The 11,584-nt window shown below is 32.9% G+C and overlaps 2 protein-coding genes and 1 long non-coding RNA gene across 5 annotated transcripts; all 3 read left to right on the forward strand.

Annotated features, from left to right (window-relative positions):
* Nucleotides 1-561: 561 nt before the first annotated feature.
* Nucleotides 562-5,154, forward strand: LOC136224674 (uncharacterized). Of its 2 annotated transcripts, XM_066013081.1 has the most exons (4): nucleotides 562-722; nucleotides 805-915; nucleotides 2,216-4,054; nucleotides 4,145-5,154. In XM_066013081.1, the coding sequence occupies exons 2-4, from the start codon at nucleotides 882-884 to the stop codon at nucleotides 4,978-4,980; spliced, it is 2,709 nt and encodes a 902-aa protein (XP_065869153.1). In that variant the 5' UTR covers nucleotides 562-722; nucleotides 805-881; the 3' UTR covers nucleotides 4,981-5,154. The 2 variants fall into 2 exon arrangements, with proteins under 2 accessions (XP_065869153.1, XP_065869154.1); XM_066013082.1 differs by having other exon boundaries at nucleotides 562-915; nucleotides 2,220-4,054.
* Nucleotides 5,155-5,438: 284 nt separating this feature from the next.
* Nucleotides 5,439-7,613, forward strand: LOC136221692 (uncharacterized). Of its 2 annotated transcripts, none has more exons than XR_010685270.1 (2): nucleotides 5,439-5,539; nucleotides 6,907-7,613. It is a non-coding gene; the product is annotated as an uncharacterized lncRNA (long non-coding RNA). The 2 variants fall into 2 exon arrangements; XR_010685271.1 differs by having other exon boundaries at nucleotides 5,445-5,539; nucleotides 7,249-7,613.
* Nucleotides 7,614-9,058: 1,445 nt separating this feature from the next.
* On the forward strand, nucleotides 9,059-11,159 carry LOC136221805 (uncharacterized). The gene is made up of 3 exons (XM_066009230.1): nucleotides 9,059-9,157; nucleotides 9,244-9,363; nucleotides 10,763-11,159. Exons 1-3 carry the CDS (start codon nucleotides 9,137-9,139, stop codon nucleotides 10,877-10,879), a joined length of 258 nt encoding a protein of 85 aa, XP_065865302.1. The 5' UTR covers nucleotides 9,059-9,136; the 3' UTR covers nucleotides 10,880-11,159.
* The last annotated feature ends 425 nt before the right edge of the window (nucleotides 11,160-11,584 follow it).

The raw sequence follows: 11,584 nt of genomic DNA on the forward strand, positions 1-11,584 counted from the left end.
TTCTTCAAGAAACTTGTTAAGGTTTTTCACCTTCAACAATGGGGAATTCTTATTTCCTATGGATTTAGTCCATAAAACACGTGATTAACTCCTTCTAGTTTAGCTAGAGAAGAAATATCTTTGTAAGTTTACGATTAAAACTTTCAGATAAAACCGATCTGTATCACTTATATGGAAAATTTATCTAGAAATACATTTTTGTAAAAATTATTTACAACTATGTCAAATTATTATTTGAATTATGTTAAACTAAGAAAATCATTATTTTTAATATATTTTAAGGATTAGGATTTATAAATTAGGAGTCTATAATATATTGTTTAGGGTTAGATTTATAAAATAGAGTCTAAAATTTATAAATTAGGATATAAAACCATATTTAAATTGTAATATGATGTAATCATAATTTTTTTATAAAAGATAATGACATATTAGAATCACATATTAGAATTAAGTTTCTTAATATGATTATACATTTACATGTAAAAAGCCCTCTTTAGATTGGTCGTGTGTAAAATTACCAAAGGGCTACTTTGGACCTAATTAGACCCATAGCAAGAATTCATGACTGACTGAGTCCATTGCTTATTATTACCGACAGAAGAAATCCTGCATCTCTCCTCAACCTCTTCTCCGACTCAAGAATCGATTTACTAAAACAAGATGTTCACTCTTTGCAGTAAAAGTTGTGTCATCGAAATGCAGCAGCAGTAGAGCAACATGTTAAGCATTACTGTTCAAGTATTTACCTGGGCTTTTATGTCTGATTCTCTAAATATGTTTCGTCTTTTTGCTTGCCCCTAGAATTTGTTGGAGCTGCGATGGGGAGTCATTTCTAGGGTTTTACGGTTTCTGAGGAGAGGAACCTTTTCAATCAATTTATGCTTACCTTCTCACTCATACGCCATATCTCAGGTTTAACTTCCATTTTCTTTCCCCTCTTCTGGATATTTGTTTTTGCCTGAAACCCTAATTTTTTTCCATCTCATTTACTGTTTGGTGTCATTTAGTACTACATTGCTCTGTTAGATTATGCAATTTTTGTTTTCCTTGGTCAAACTGAAAATTTGTATATTTTACCAAGGATTTTACGCTATACTTCATTTTTCAAGATTAATCCCTGTTTAAATTTGGAAGTTCATAGTGTATAAGTGTCAATCTTGATTCAGAATCTTAGCTTCAAATGATTCAGAAGGATAGCTTGATTGCTTTATTGATCATTTTGATACAGAGATGTTCGATTAGATGGGAACCATTCTTAAGTATGATATGTGTCAACCACATGACAAAAAAAAAAAAAAAAAAATACTTTTTATTTACTCAATTCACTGCTTGAGAATGTTAGGTGGCTGACAGTAAAAAAATTGTATTTGTTTTTTGTTACATGGTTGTCACTTACTTCGTGTTATACTTTAAAACCTGTTGGCATGTCATTATTATAAAGGGCGGTCTGGTGCACTACGTGTCCCGTTAAGTGAGGGTTTGGGGAGGGGTCCCACCACATGGGTCTATTGGGGGCAAGTCTAACCCTGCCAATTTTTTTTTTCAAGAGGCCGCTCCTAAGACTCGAACCCCTGACCTCTCGGTCACACGGCAATAACGTTTACTGTTGCACCAAGGCTTTTTTTGTCTGAATTGGTTTGAGTGACTTTATTAAAAAAAAAGGGCGGCCCGGTCGCACTACGCGTCCCCGCTGAGAGAGGGTCCGGGGAGGGGTCCCACCACAAGGGTGTACTGGGGGCAAGCCTTCCCCTGTCAATTTATTTGGCAAGAGGCCGCTCCTAAGACTCAAACCCGTGACCTTTTGGTCACACGACAACAACGTTTACCGTTACGCCAAGAGTGACTTTATTAAAATAAAAAAATTGAATGACTTTGTTGAAACAAAATGAAGTTTAGTCTTTTTTTTTTTTTTAAATTAAAAGCAAATTTCAGTGACAATCAATGCAATTTACCCAGACAAATGGTATAGGAGTTTGCAATACAATAAATAAACTTAGAGAAATAAAAATTAAAAATTCAAATTCATTGATAAATCCTTTATCACTATAACTTAGTATTACTAAATGCATGTGCAAGATATGTTTTATTGAACTTAATAGTAAAAATGTAGGAAAAATTGTTAAGTGAAGTTGAAATTGATCATAGTTACATTTAGTACTTAGATCATGTCTTTTAGAATCAAGTGTTTCAGTGATTATATTTGTATGTGTAGGTAGGTACCATATAATGTCAACAAACATTTCATTCATCATTCATTGGGGAGGTGAAATAAAACATGGTGCTGCTGGTTTCGAATACAATTTTTCTAAAGCATCTGCAAGGACAAGAAGAATCAAGTTTATGAGAAGACCAACATATATTGAATTGATTGGTAGGATGTCAAGTGCTATAGGATTAAGTAGAAATGAAAAGGTTACTCGGATAATTTATAAGAACCTAATTGTTGGTCAAGGTTCAATGCATTGGTCATATTTGATGATTGTGGATGATGATGATATGGATGTCATATTTGAAAATTTGAGCTCAAATAAAGGTTACATGCACGTTGAACTATTTGTAGAGTACGAGAGTGCCGCAACTGAACATCCTGCTGAATTTCATAACAACAATAGTCAAATTTGCAATAATGTTAATCAACCATTTCATGATGGATCAATGTGTGTCGGAGATTCTCAATGTAGGAAATGTGTTGATTATGGCGGGTTTAGTCAATTACAGTGTCCTATTCCTATTACAACTGAAACTTCACAAAATCATATCAACAGTCATGAACTTGGTAATCAACTGAGCTACGATGTTGGGCCTCCACAACTTGATGATGACGACGATGACATAATATTGGATGATACAAGAGTAGATGATGATTGTTATAATTATGATGCATTTGATCATGAGGAATTTGAAGATGAGGTTAGGGACGATGATGGTGGTAATGGAGCTAGAGCTCAATGTAGTACTATTGGGGACAATGCAAATGTTGTTAATCCAAGTGTAATTGATTTGAATGTTCCAGTGGATTGTGATATGTTCGCTGCAGAAGAAACAGAAGATGAAACAACTTTAAGAAATAATGTGGTTCGAACATGGGATGGATCATCAGAACTGAGCAAGGGTTTGATTTTCTCATCAAAGGATGATGTGCAACATGCAGTGAAGAAATATTCCATCAACAATAATGTATCATATTGTGTGGTTGAATCGAAACCATCTTTATGGGTGATTAGATGTATTCAGATGGACGATGGCTGTTCTTGGAGGTTAAGGGCGATGAAGAAACGATCCATAGGGTATTGGATGATAAGTAGATATGTTGGTCCTCACACTTGTGCTTCTGTTCTTTCTCGTGACAACAAGCATTTGGATTCCAATATGATTTTTGGTTATATATTGGAGATGGTAGGCAAGGATCCAAAATTAAAAATTGATGTTATCATACAAAAGATAAAAGAGCGATTTGAATTTGAGATCTCCTACAAGAAAGCATGGATTGCAAAAGAGAAGGCGATGGAGAAAGTGTTTGGCAATTGGGAGGAATCATACCGTAAGTTGCCTGCCTACCTAGATCGTATGGAAGTTTGCAATCCAGGTACAGTTACAATACTCGTTCTTGATGATTTGTCAAATCCTAATCACAAGATGTTCAAACGGGTATTTTGGTCTTTCAAGCCGTGTATTGATGGGTTTAATCATTGTAAACCCATTTTGCTTATCGATGCAACATTCTTGTATGGGAAATTCAGTCACACGTTGTTGATTGCTTCAACAATTGATGGAAATAATCGAATTTATCCAGTTGCTTTTGCAATTGTTGAAAGCGAGAATCAATCAAGTTGGACTTGGTTTATGCATTGTATTCGTCAATTTGTCACTCAGCGTGAAGGTATTTGTGTTATTTCTAATCTACATGTTGGAGTGACTTATGCAATGAACCATGATACATTGGGTTGGAAAGAACCACTTGCTTATCATCGCTTTTGTTTGCGGCATTTCATGAGCAGCTACAATGGTGTCATGCATAATAACACGATTAAAGATCTCTTGTATCAGGCTGGTATGCTGATCATCTGACTTTTAATCTCCAACATTTAATTATCATTTACTTATAGATCAAGTGCTAAGTGTAATCGATTCTTATTTGTAGGGAACGAGTATCAAACTCAGAAGTTTGTAAAGCAAATCAAAGGGATTCGTGACTTGGATGAGCAGTCGTTCAATTGGACCACTCAATACCTTCCTGAGCGTTGGGCTCTTTCAAAAGATGGTGGGAGAAGATTTGGACATACAAACACATGTCTTGCAGAATGTGTCAACAAAATGTTAAATGGGGTACGTCATATGCCAATTACTAGCATTGTTGAACACACATTTGCACAAATGGTGTTTTACTCTGATCGACGCAGAGGCTTTTACCGCCATTTACTTGAGAGTGGAGAAAAGTTTACACCATATTGTGTTAAAAACATGAGAGATAATGCACAAAAGGCAAATGGTCAAAGTGTGGCAAAATATGATCGTCGTACTGGCCTTTTTGAGGTACTTACTGCTTATGATCCAATCAAGGGAAAAGGTGGGAATACTCGAATTGTGAATCTACAGAAGAAAGAGTGTGATTGTGGGAAGTTTCAAGGGAAAAAAATGCCATGTTCACATGCTATTGCAGCTTGCAAACACATACAAATGGATTTTTGGCTTCTTGTTGACAAGAGTTTCACATTGGAAGAGTCATTGAATTGTTACAAGACCGTATTCCAACCATTGACAAACCAAGAGTTGCCGGACTTAAGTGGACCGACAGTGATTGTTAACTCGGAAACCAAACGGAAGAAAGGACGACCAAAGTCCACACGCGTACGGAATGAAATGGATCCAAGTGAGCCAATAAATAAGATCATATGCAAAATATGCAAGGAGAGTGGGCATAATAGATTAACATGTAAAAATAGGGCTGAATCTTCCAAAAGAAAACGAGCATTTTGAATCATGGTTAGCTTAACATAGATTTCTCTTGTTTCCCCTAACTAATGTTTCATCTTTTATAAGTAGCTTATAAAAGATGTTATGACGAAACTGATACTGTAGGATGTACGTTTTGAGCAATTAACAACTTATAACAAAAGTTTGTGTCCTTCTGAAATAACAAATAATGTTGTGTTGTGTTTGTTATATATTATTTTGTCGATCACTTTCTTTCTATATGTATGTGAGAGATAAAGTCCAAATTAGCTCTTAAGGTTATTGGGAAAGACCTCTACTTTACAGAATCCTTTGAGAATTGGTAATATTGAGCTAAGATTTCTACTACGATGATAATGTTGAGCCCTTTTGTATGATAAGGGTAAAATTGATATTCTCCAATAATCTTAGGGGCAACATGGGCCCTTATCCTTATTTATAATGACTCATGAGGTGATAACAACAATAAGTCAAAAAAAAAAAAAAAAAAATTGGTGTGGAAGTTTCTGAACCTTTTTTTGGAAGATGTGAAGGACTCTGTAATGTAATGACTATTCCTCTTGCTCCAGATTTTGAAGATCAGGTTGGTTCTATACCCTATTATACATATGCTGGAATTGCTGGACTACAGTGTGTTAAATGCTTTGATGATTATATGTTAGGTTGATTCATGCATAATTTGCAGCAATTTTTACTTTCTGCTTCGCTTTGATGCTGGGTTATTTGGAGGGTGTTACTGGCTATAATTTTGAATGGTGATTAATTAGTTCAAAGCTAGTATTATGAATTCTAGCCTGTTTTGTTCTGCATATATATGTATGCAAGAAATTGACTATAAAAAGCAGCATTGTGTGCATTTTTGTAGCTCAAACCGGTTTGGGATTTATATTTTACTGATCTTTAGGCATGTGATGCTAGAGAATAATGATTGAGCTTTTCAAATTTTTCTTTTTTTGGGTTCTCTTTGGAAATCTGTGATGAATTCAAGAGATGGGATTTTACCTAATGAAGAAGTTATTCTTCAAATTCTTGCAATATTTTCTGTTAAGCCGCTCTTTTAGAGCCAACATTGTGTGTAAACTTTTGTACAAACTACAATTAGTGACTCTACAATGAATTACTTGTTAAACCAATAGTATTGGTAGAAAATGCATATTCATGAGAGTTGAAATCTAGCTTGGTTTATTATATTGAAAAACAGAGTGAAATGTATGGCCCTTACATCTGTTTTTTGAAGAATAGTTTTGCAGTGAGTTAGTTCTCTTTTGGGCAGTGAATAAGTCGATTGTTTTTTTTTTTTTTTTTTTTTTTTAATATTGGATGGAGATGCCAATTCTGTAAATCATGTTGTCCTGTCCGAAACTGCCACCCTTACGGAATGAGGAAGGGATGGTAATTAGCGGTTGGATGATGGTCAACCTGTCTCGGGGAACATCATACACGTGGTGGTTTGTATTCGTTGGCATTTTAGCTTACATTGAAAGGATGTGTTACTAACTGTATATTGCATAATTTATGCATGATATGTGGTTCAGCAGTTCCCAGTAATTTGTATTTTGAAACTGCATCTTTTGAGCTGATGTCTACAAGATAAGCCTATGCTATGCCTGCCCTTTGTTCACATGGTTGATTCTATCAAATAATAGGTTGCTTGGAGAAGATGAGGCTCTGCCTTCATTGGATTGCTTCTGTTTGATCTCCAAGTAGTTAAAAGAATACAGTAATAATACAGTAATATATTGCTCTGCTCAATTCTTCTCAATCCTTGGCCAGCTACCTAATTCTCACTCTCTCTTTTTCACCTGTGAACATCGTACCACCACGAGGCAATATGCTCGTCTAAACATCGACCACTACGATATTATTTGCTCGTCTGAACTTTTTTCTTTTCTGTTTCTGATAATTTTGAGTTAAAATTTTGTTAATTTTCATGTTTGTGTTGATTTTCAGGTTATGTTAATTTCTAAATTCCCTTGTCCCAGCCCCACTATTTAATCCTCTTCCTCTCTGCCACTGCTCGACTGCTCTTTATATGAAGAACCTGAAGTTTGAATTTTCATTATAACTATTGCCATATAAACAACATTGCAGAGCTGTAGTGTTCTTGTAAATTCGTGCATCCATATAATTTATTGTTGTGAAATGGGGTTGATATGGTCATTTGCTTTATTTTCTTTTCCATGGTTTATTTTTACAGTATGAAGGTTGTAAATGATATTTAACATTACCTCCTTCAAAGAAAAAAATTCTTAATTATGTGTTCTTAGTCTCACCCTTTTAAATTTTGTTTAGATGTATTATGGCTCTCTCGTGCTGACGTATCCGAGCAAGTGAACAAGAAAGGGAAAGACGCAAAAGAAGGTGAGGGTGATTTATGAGAAAAAAAGAGAATAAAGGAAAAGATAGAGGACAAAAGTATTTCTTTGACTTGAATTGTATTTACTAATGGTTATAAACACAAGAAACTCTGTTTGACAATAGTTGAAACTACAAGATTTGTTTTATACTTTTTTTTTTTTTTTCTTTTTTCTAGGGACAAAATAGATCAGACTTGTCGTATACGATGCGTTTTTTATTGCTTTTCTAGACACTAATAGTAGTGTTTAGTCACTGTTCAAAAAGAAAGCCATCTGGACCACTTAGGTTCCGATTTTTTTCGATTAGTTTTTCTAAACGTTTTTATTAGCCCCTAGGTAATTTTTAACCATTAGGACTGTGGCTAGGCTCCTAAGCGATGATGAATGAAAGTATTTTTTTATTGTAAATTTATTTTTTATTTTTTTTAATCTTATTTTTTTTGTTTTATTATAATTACTTTTGAGTTGTTTCAATAATATTGTTGTTGAATGTTGATGTTTGCACATTTTTAAAGATGTATGGTACACATATACGTACTTTTTTATTTTAAATAATTTTATATTATTATTTTTAGATAGTATAATACATATTTTATTTGAATTTGTATTACAATTTGTTGATTAACAAATAAAAAAATACAAATCCGATCAATCCCCGATTAATCCTCGAAGACCCTGTCCGTCCGACTAGCGCCTAACGTTTTATACAATATTGAGTTTAGTAAACGCAAAACTGCTTTCCTTAAAAACTGGAAAAACTGCTTTAAGGATAAATTACAATTTATAGCTTTTGAAAAAAAGTAGCTTTCATAATTTTCGATATAACAACAATATATATCTATATATTTATTTACTTTTTATTCATTGGCTTTTACAATGTTATAGTATGTCTACCGAATACTTATCAGCTTTTTCATACAACACTTTTGGCCACAACATTTTCCTCACTACAGGTTTTGTTGACCATAAGTTTTTGGAAAATTTACATTGGAATTCATTTTTAAAAAAATATTTACAACTATACCAATTAATAATTTGAATTATATCAATCTAAATACATCTTTATTTTTAATATATTTTAAAGACATGAGTAGAATATATTTTTTAGGGTTTAGAATTTATAAATTAAGATCTAGAATTTTTAAATTATATGATATAAAATCATATTTTATTTATGATATATAGAAAAATTGATATGATTAAAAAAAATGATATATTTAATATTAATTTTTGTAGTATAATTAATTTTTATACTTAATTATGATTTTCATGTAAAAATTTCTAAGTTTTTTTTCCGGGTCAAATACATAAATATCATAATTAAGTACAAAATTACAACTAAGTCATATCACCAAACTTAATTCTTAATATGTCATTATTCTGTATATATTATGATTTTATACCATAATTTAAAAATTTTAGACTCAAATTCATAAATCATAAACCCTATAAAATATATTCTAGACTTCTAATTGATAAATGTTAATCATTAAAATATATTAAAAGTACTAATTTTACTAGTTTGATATAATCCAAAATGATGACTTGACATAGCTGTAAATAGTTTGTAAAATATGAATTTCTGTGTAATTTTCCCTTTTTTTCCACGGCTCTAACTGGGCCTAGTCATCTGATACTATTCGGACTGAAGGAAAGCTTCAAGGAAGCCCACATAGCTCAGGCCCATATTTATATTTCATGACTGAGCCCATTCCTCTTCCTCTTCTTCTTATTATTATTATAGAGAAAAACCATTGTTCATCATCTCTCTGTCTCAAAAAAATCCCCTTTTCTTCTCGGTCGAAATCCAGCAGGGGAACACCATGATAAGCATTCTTGCTCAAGTATTTACCGACATTTTATGTTTTTCTTGTTAAATATGGTTGCTCTATTTTGCGTGTGATTAGAATTTGTTGTTGCAATTTTGCAGGAGCGTCTGCTTGGAGCTGCGATGGGAAGTGCTTGCGTTGGTTTTATTGTTTTTGAGCAGAGGAGACGAATTTACGATTCAATTTCTGCTTACCCTTCTAATTCAAATGCTCAATCCCAGGTTTAACTTGTATCCTGTCTTCCTTTTCCTTTTCTGCGTATTTGTTTTTGCCTGAAACCCTAGAATTTCGTTTCGTCCATCTCATTTACTGCTTTGTTCATGACTTCATTGGTACTACATTTCTTCGCTAGATCATTAATCTTTCTTTTTCTCTTGGTGAAAAAAAGCTTAAAGCATTATTTAGCCTCTCACTGTTTGCCTCAGACCTATTATTTTGGGACATTGACTCCTTACCTATAAACAATGTTTATGTTTGCCCCTGACCTATTATTTTATGACATTGACCCCTGGCTTATTACAATCAATCAAATTCCGTCCAATTTAGACTGAAATTAGGGCATATATAAAGAAACCCGTTAAATATTTGCATTCGATGATTCCTAATCGCAACATAACCGTTCTAATATTTCTCCAAGCTACTTAGTTGCTTCAATTTTCATATAATCCTGGAAGCCACTTATTTTTAAGCTTCTACAACCTTGAAGAAAATCAGTTCTACCCAATTAGCAATCTATCGCCCGATTTAAGGGGTCTCCTTATGTACTCGCTGATTTCTGTCTAAATTGGACCAAATGTGATTGATTACTATAGCACTACTAACATTATAACCATTAAACTTTATTTCGTGATATAAAAGTCCTTGAACTTTATATTATTGCAGCATTGAAGTCCAAATCAAAGAAAATCCATTAAAAATTTAACGAAATGATGACCTCACAATAGGTATTTGGCCATAATGTATGGTTACATGGTTAAAAAAGGAGTCAATGATGTAGTCAAACTTGTCCAGGTCATCCTTTCGTTAATTTTGTAAGTGGATTTTCTTTGATGTGGACTTTGATGTTCCAATAACGTAAACTTCAATGACTTTTTTGTTACAAGATGAAGGTTAGGGGCCATAATATTAGTAACACTGTAGTTCAGAGGCCATGAATTTATTTTACCCTAAAAAGAAAGAAGACTTGGGAGCTCAAGCTATAACTTAAGCTTACTCTATATTTATTCACTGAAAAGAAAGAGATGTTTACTGATTCTTCATTCACCTCAATGATATTTCTGCTATTTTTTCGTATGTTATCTCAATGATCTTTTGGATTCTTTGCTTCTGCGTGTTTGATACTTGGTCACTCAAGTTATAAATAACTTAAGCTTACTCTAAATTTATTCACTGAAAAGAAAGAGATGTTTACTGATTCTTCATTCACCTCAATGATATTTCTGGTATTTTTTCGTATGTTATCTGAATGATCTTTTGGATTCTTTGCTGCATATTTGATTTAGTTTTGTAATTTTAGTTTACGGATTGTAATGGTGAACCATGAATCAATTACTTTGTTATTCATATGTAAAGCACAATCAGTACTAATACTAATCATGTTAATATTTGAACTTAATCCAGTTTAAAGAACCGATTTTCGGAAAGGAATTTCGCTCGCAGTTTGCTCTTATGTGGAACAAAGCTGTTGACGAGACATTTAGTACTGTAATTTCCTCTCTTACTTCACGTAGGCAGTAAACATTTTGTGATACTTTCACCATCAAAATACAAGTATACCAATTAATTTTTGGATGAATTTCCTACATTTAGCAGCATGGCTTACTTGTACTGCCATTTGTGAGGAACAAGTGTCCTGGAATGAAAAATGATTTGTGAGGAACAAGTGTTGAGCTTTAAATAACATGCTACTTTCAGTTTTCTCTTTTAATTACATAAACAAACATCCATTTTATAGCCTTCTCTTTGTTTATCTTGCTCATTTTGACTGTATGAATGTTAATGCAACTAATAATCATCATGTGTTATCCTGTTTCAAAAGTAGTTCAAATTTTCAGGTTTGAGAATTCTCATATGATGAATTGGGTAAATCTTATCTGTGGAGCCTAAACTTAGGTTTAGGTTCCATTTTGGGTCTTAAGTTTTATTTTTCAATTAGAAATACTTGAACTTGTGTAAATGTAACATAAAGTAACTGAATGTATGTAAATATAACATAAAAATTCGATTAAAATTGAACTTATCATGATGATACGACATTATGAACACGTTTAACTAAGTTATTGAATTTTGTTTTTCTTTTTTAGTGTTTTCATGTTTTTCACATATACCTTCAGGTAATAGCTATAAGTCTTAGAACATTTCTACTGGAAAGTTTTTTAAGGGGTTAGTTGTATAAACAACAGCGGAAATAATTACTAAAAAAAAAGAAATACTCCTTTGAAG

The sequence above is a fragment of the Euphorbia lathyris genome, chromosome 3 (assembly GCF_963576675.1).
Source record: "Euphorbia lathyris chromosome 3, ddEupLath1.1, whole genome shotgun sequence".
In the NCBI taxonomy this organism is placed as follows: Eukaryota; Viridiplantae; Streptophyta; class Magnoliopsida; order Malpighiales; family Euphorbiaceae; genus Euphorbia; species Euphorbia lathyris.

What these genes read in the sequence shown, in the direction of transcription:
- LOC136224674 (XM_066013081.1), top strand. Translation starts at nt 882, where the DNA reads ATGCTTACCTTCTCACTCATACGCCATATCTCAG. An exon ending in ACTCATACGCCATATCTCAG is followed by an intron (nt 916 to 2,215) that starts GTTTAACTTCCA and finishes TTGTATGTGTAG; the next exon opens with GTAGGTACCATATAATGTCA. An exon ending in AGATCTCTTGTATCAGGCTG is followed by an intron (nt 4,055 to 4,144) that starts GTATGCTGATCA and finishes TCTTATTTGTAG; the next exon opens with GGAACGAGTATCAAACTCAG.
- LOC136221805 (XM_066009230.1), top strand. Translation starts at nt 9,137, where the DNA reads ATGATAAGCATTCTTGCTCAA. An exon ending in TGATAAGCATTCTTGCTCAA is followed by an intron (nt 9,158 to 9,243) that starts GTATTTACCGAC and finishes GCAATTTTGCAG; the next exon opens with GAGCGTCTGCTTGGAGCTGC. An exon ending in ATTCAAATGCTCAATCCCAG is followed by an intron (nt 9,364 to 10,762) that starts GTTTAACTTGTA and finishes AACTTAATCCAG; the next exon opens with TTTAAAGAACCGATTTTCGG.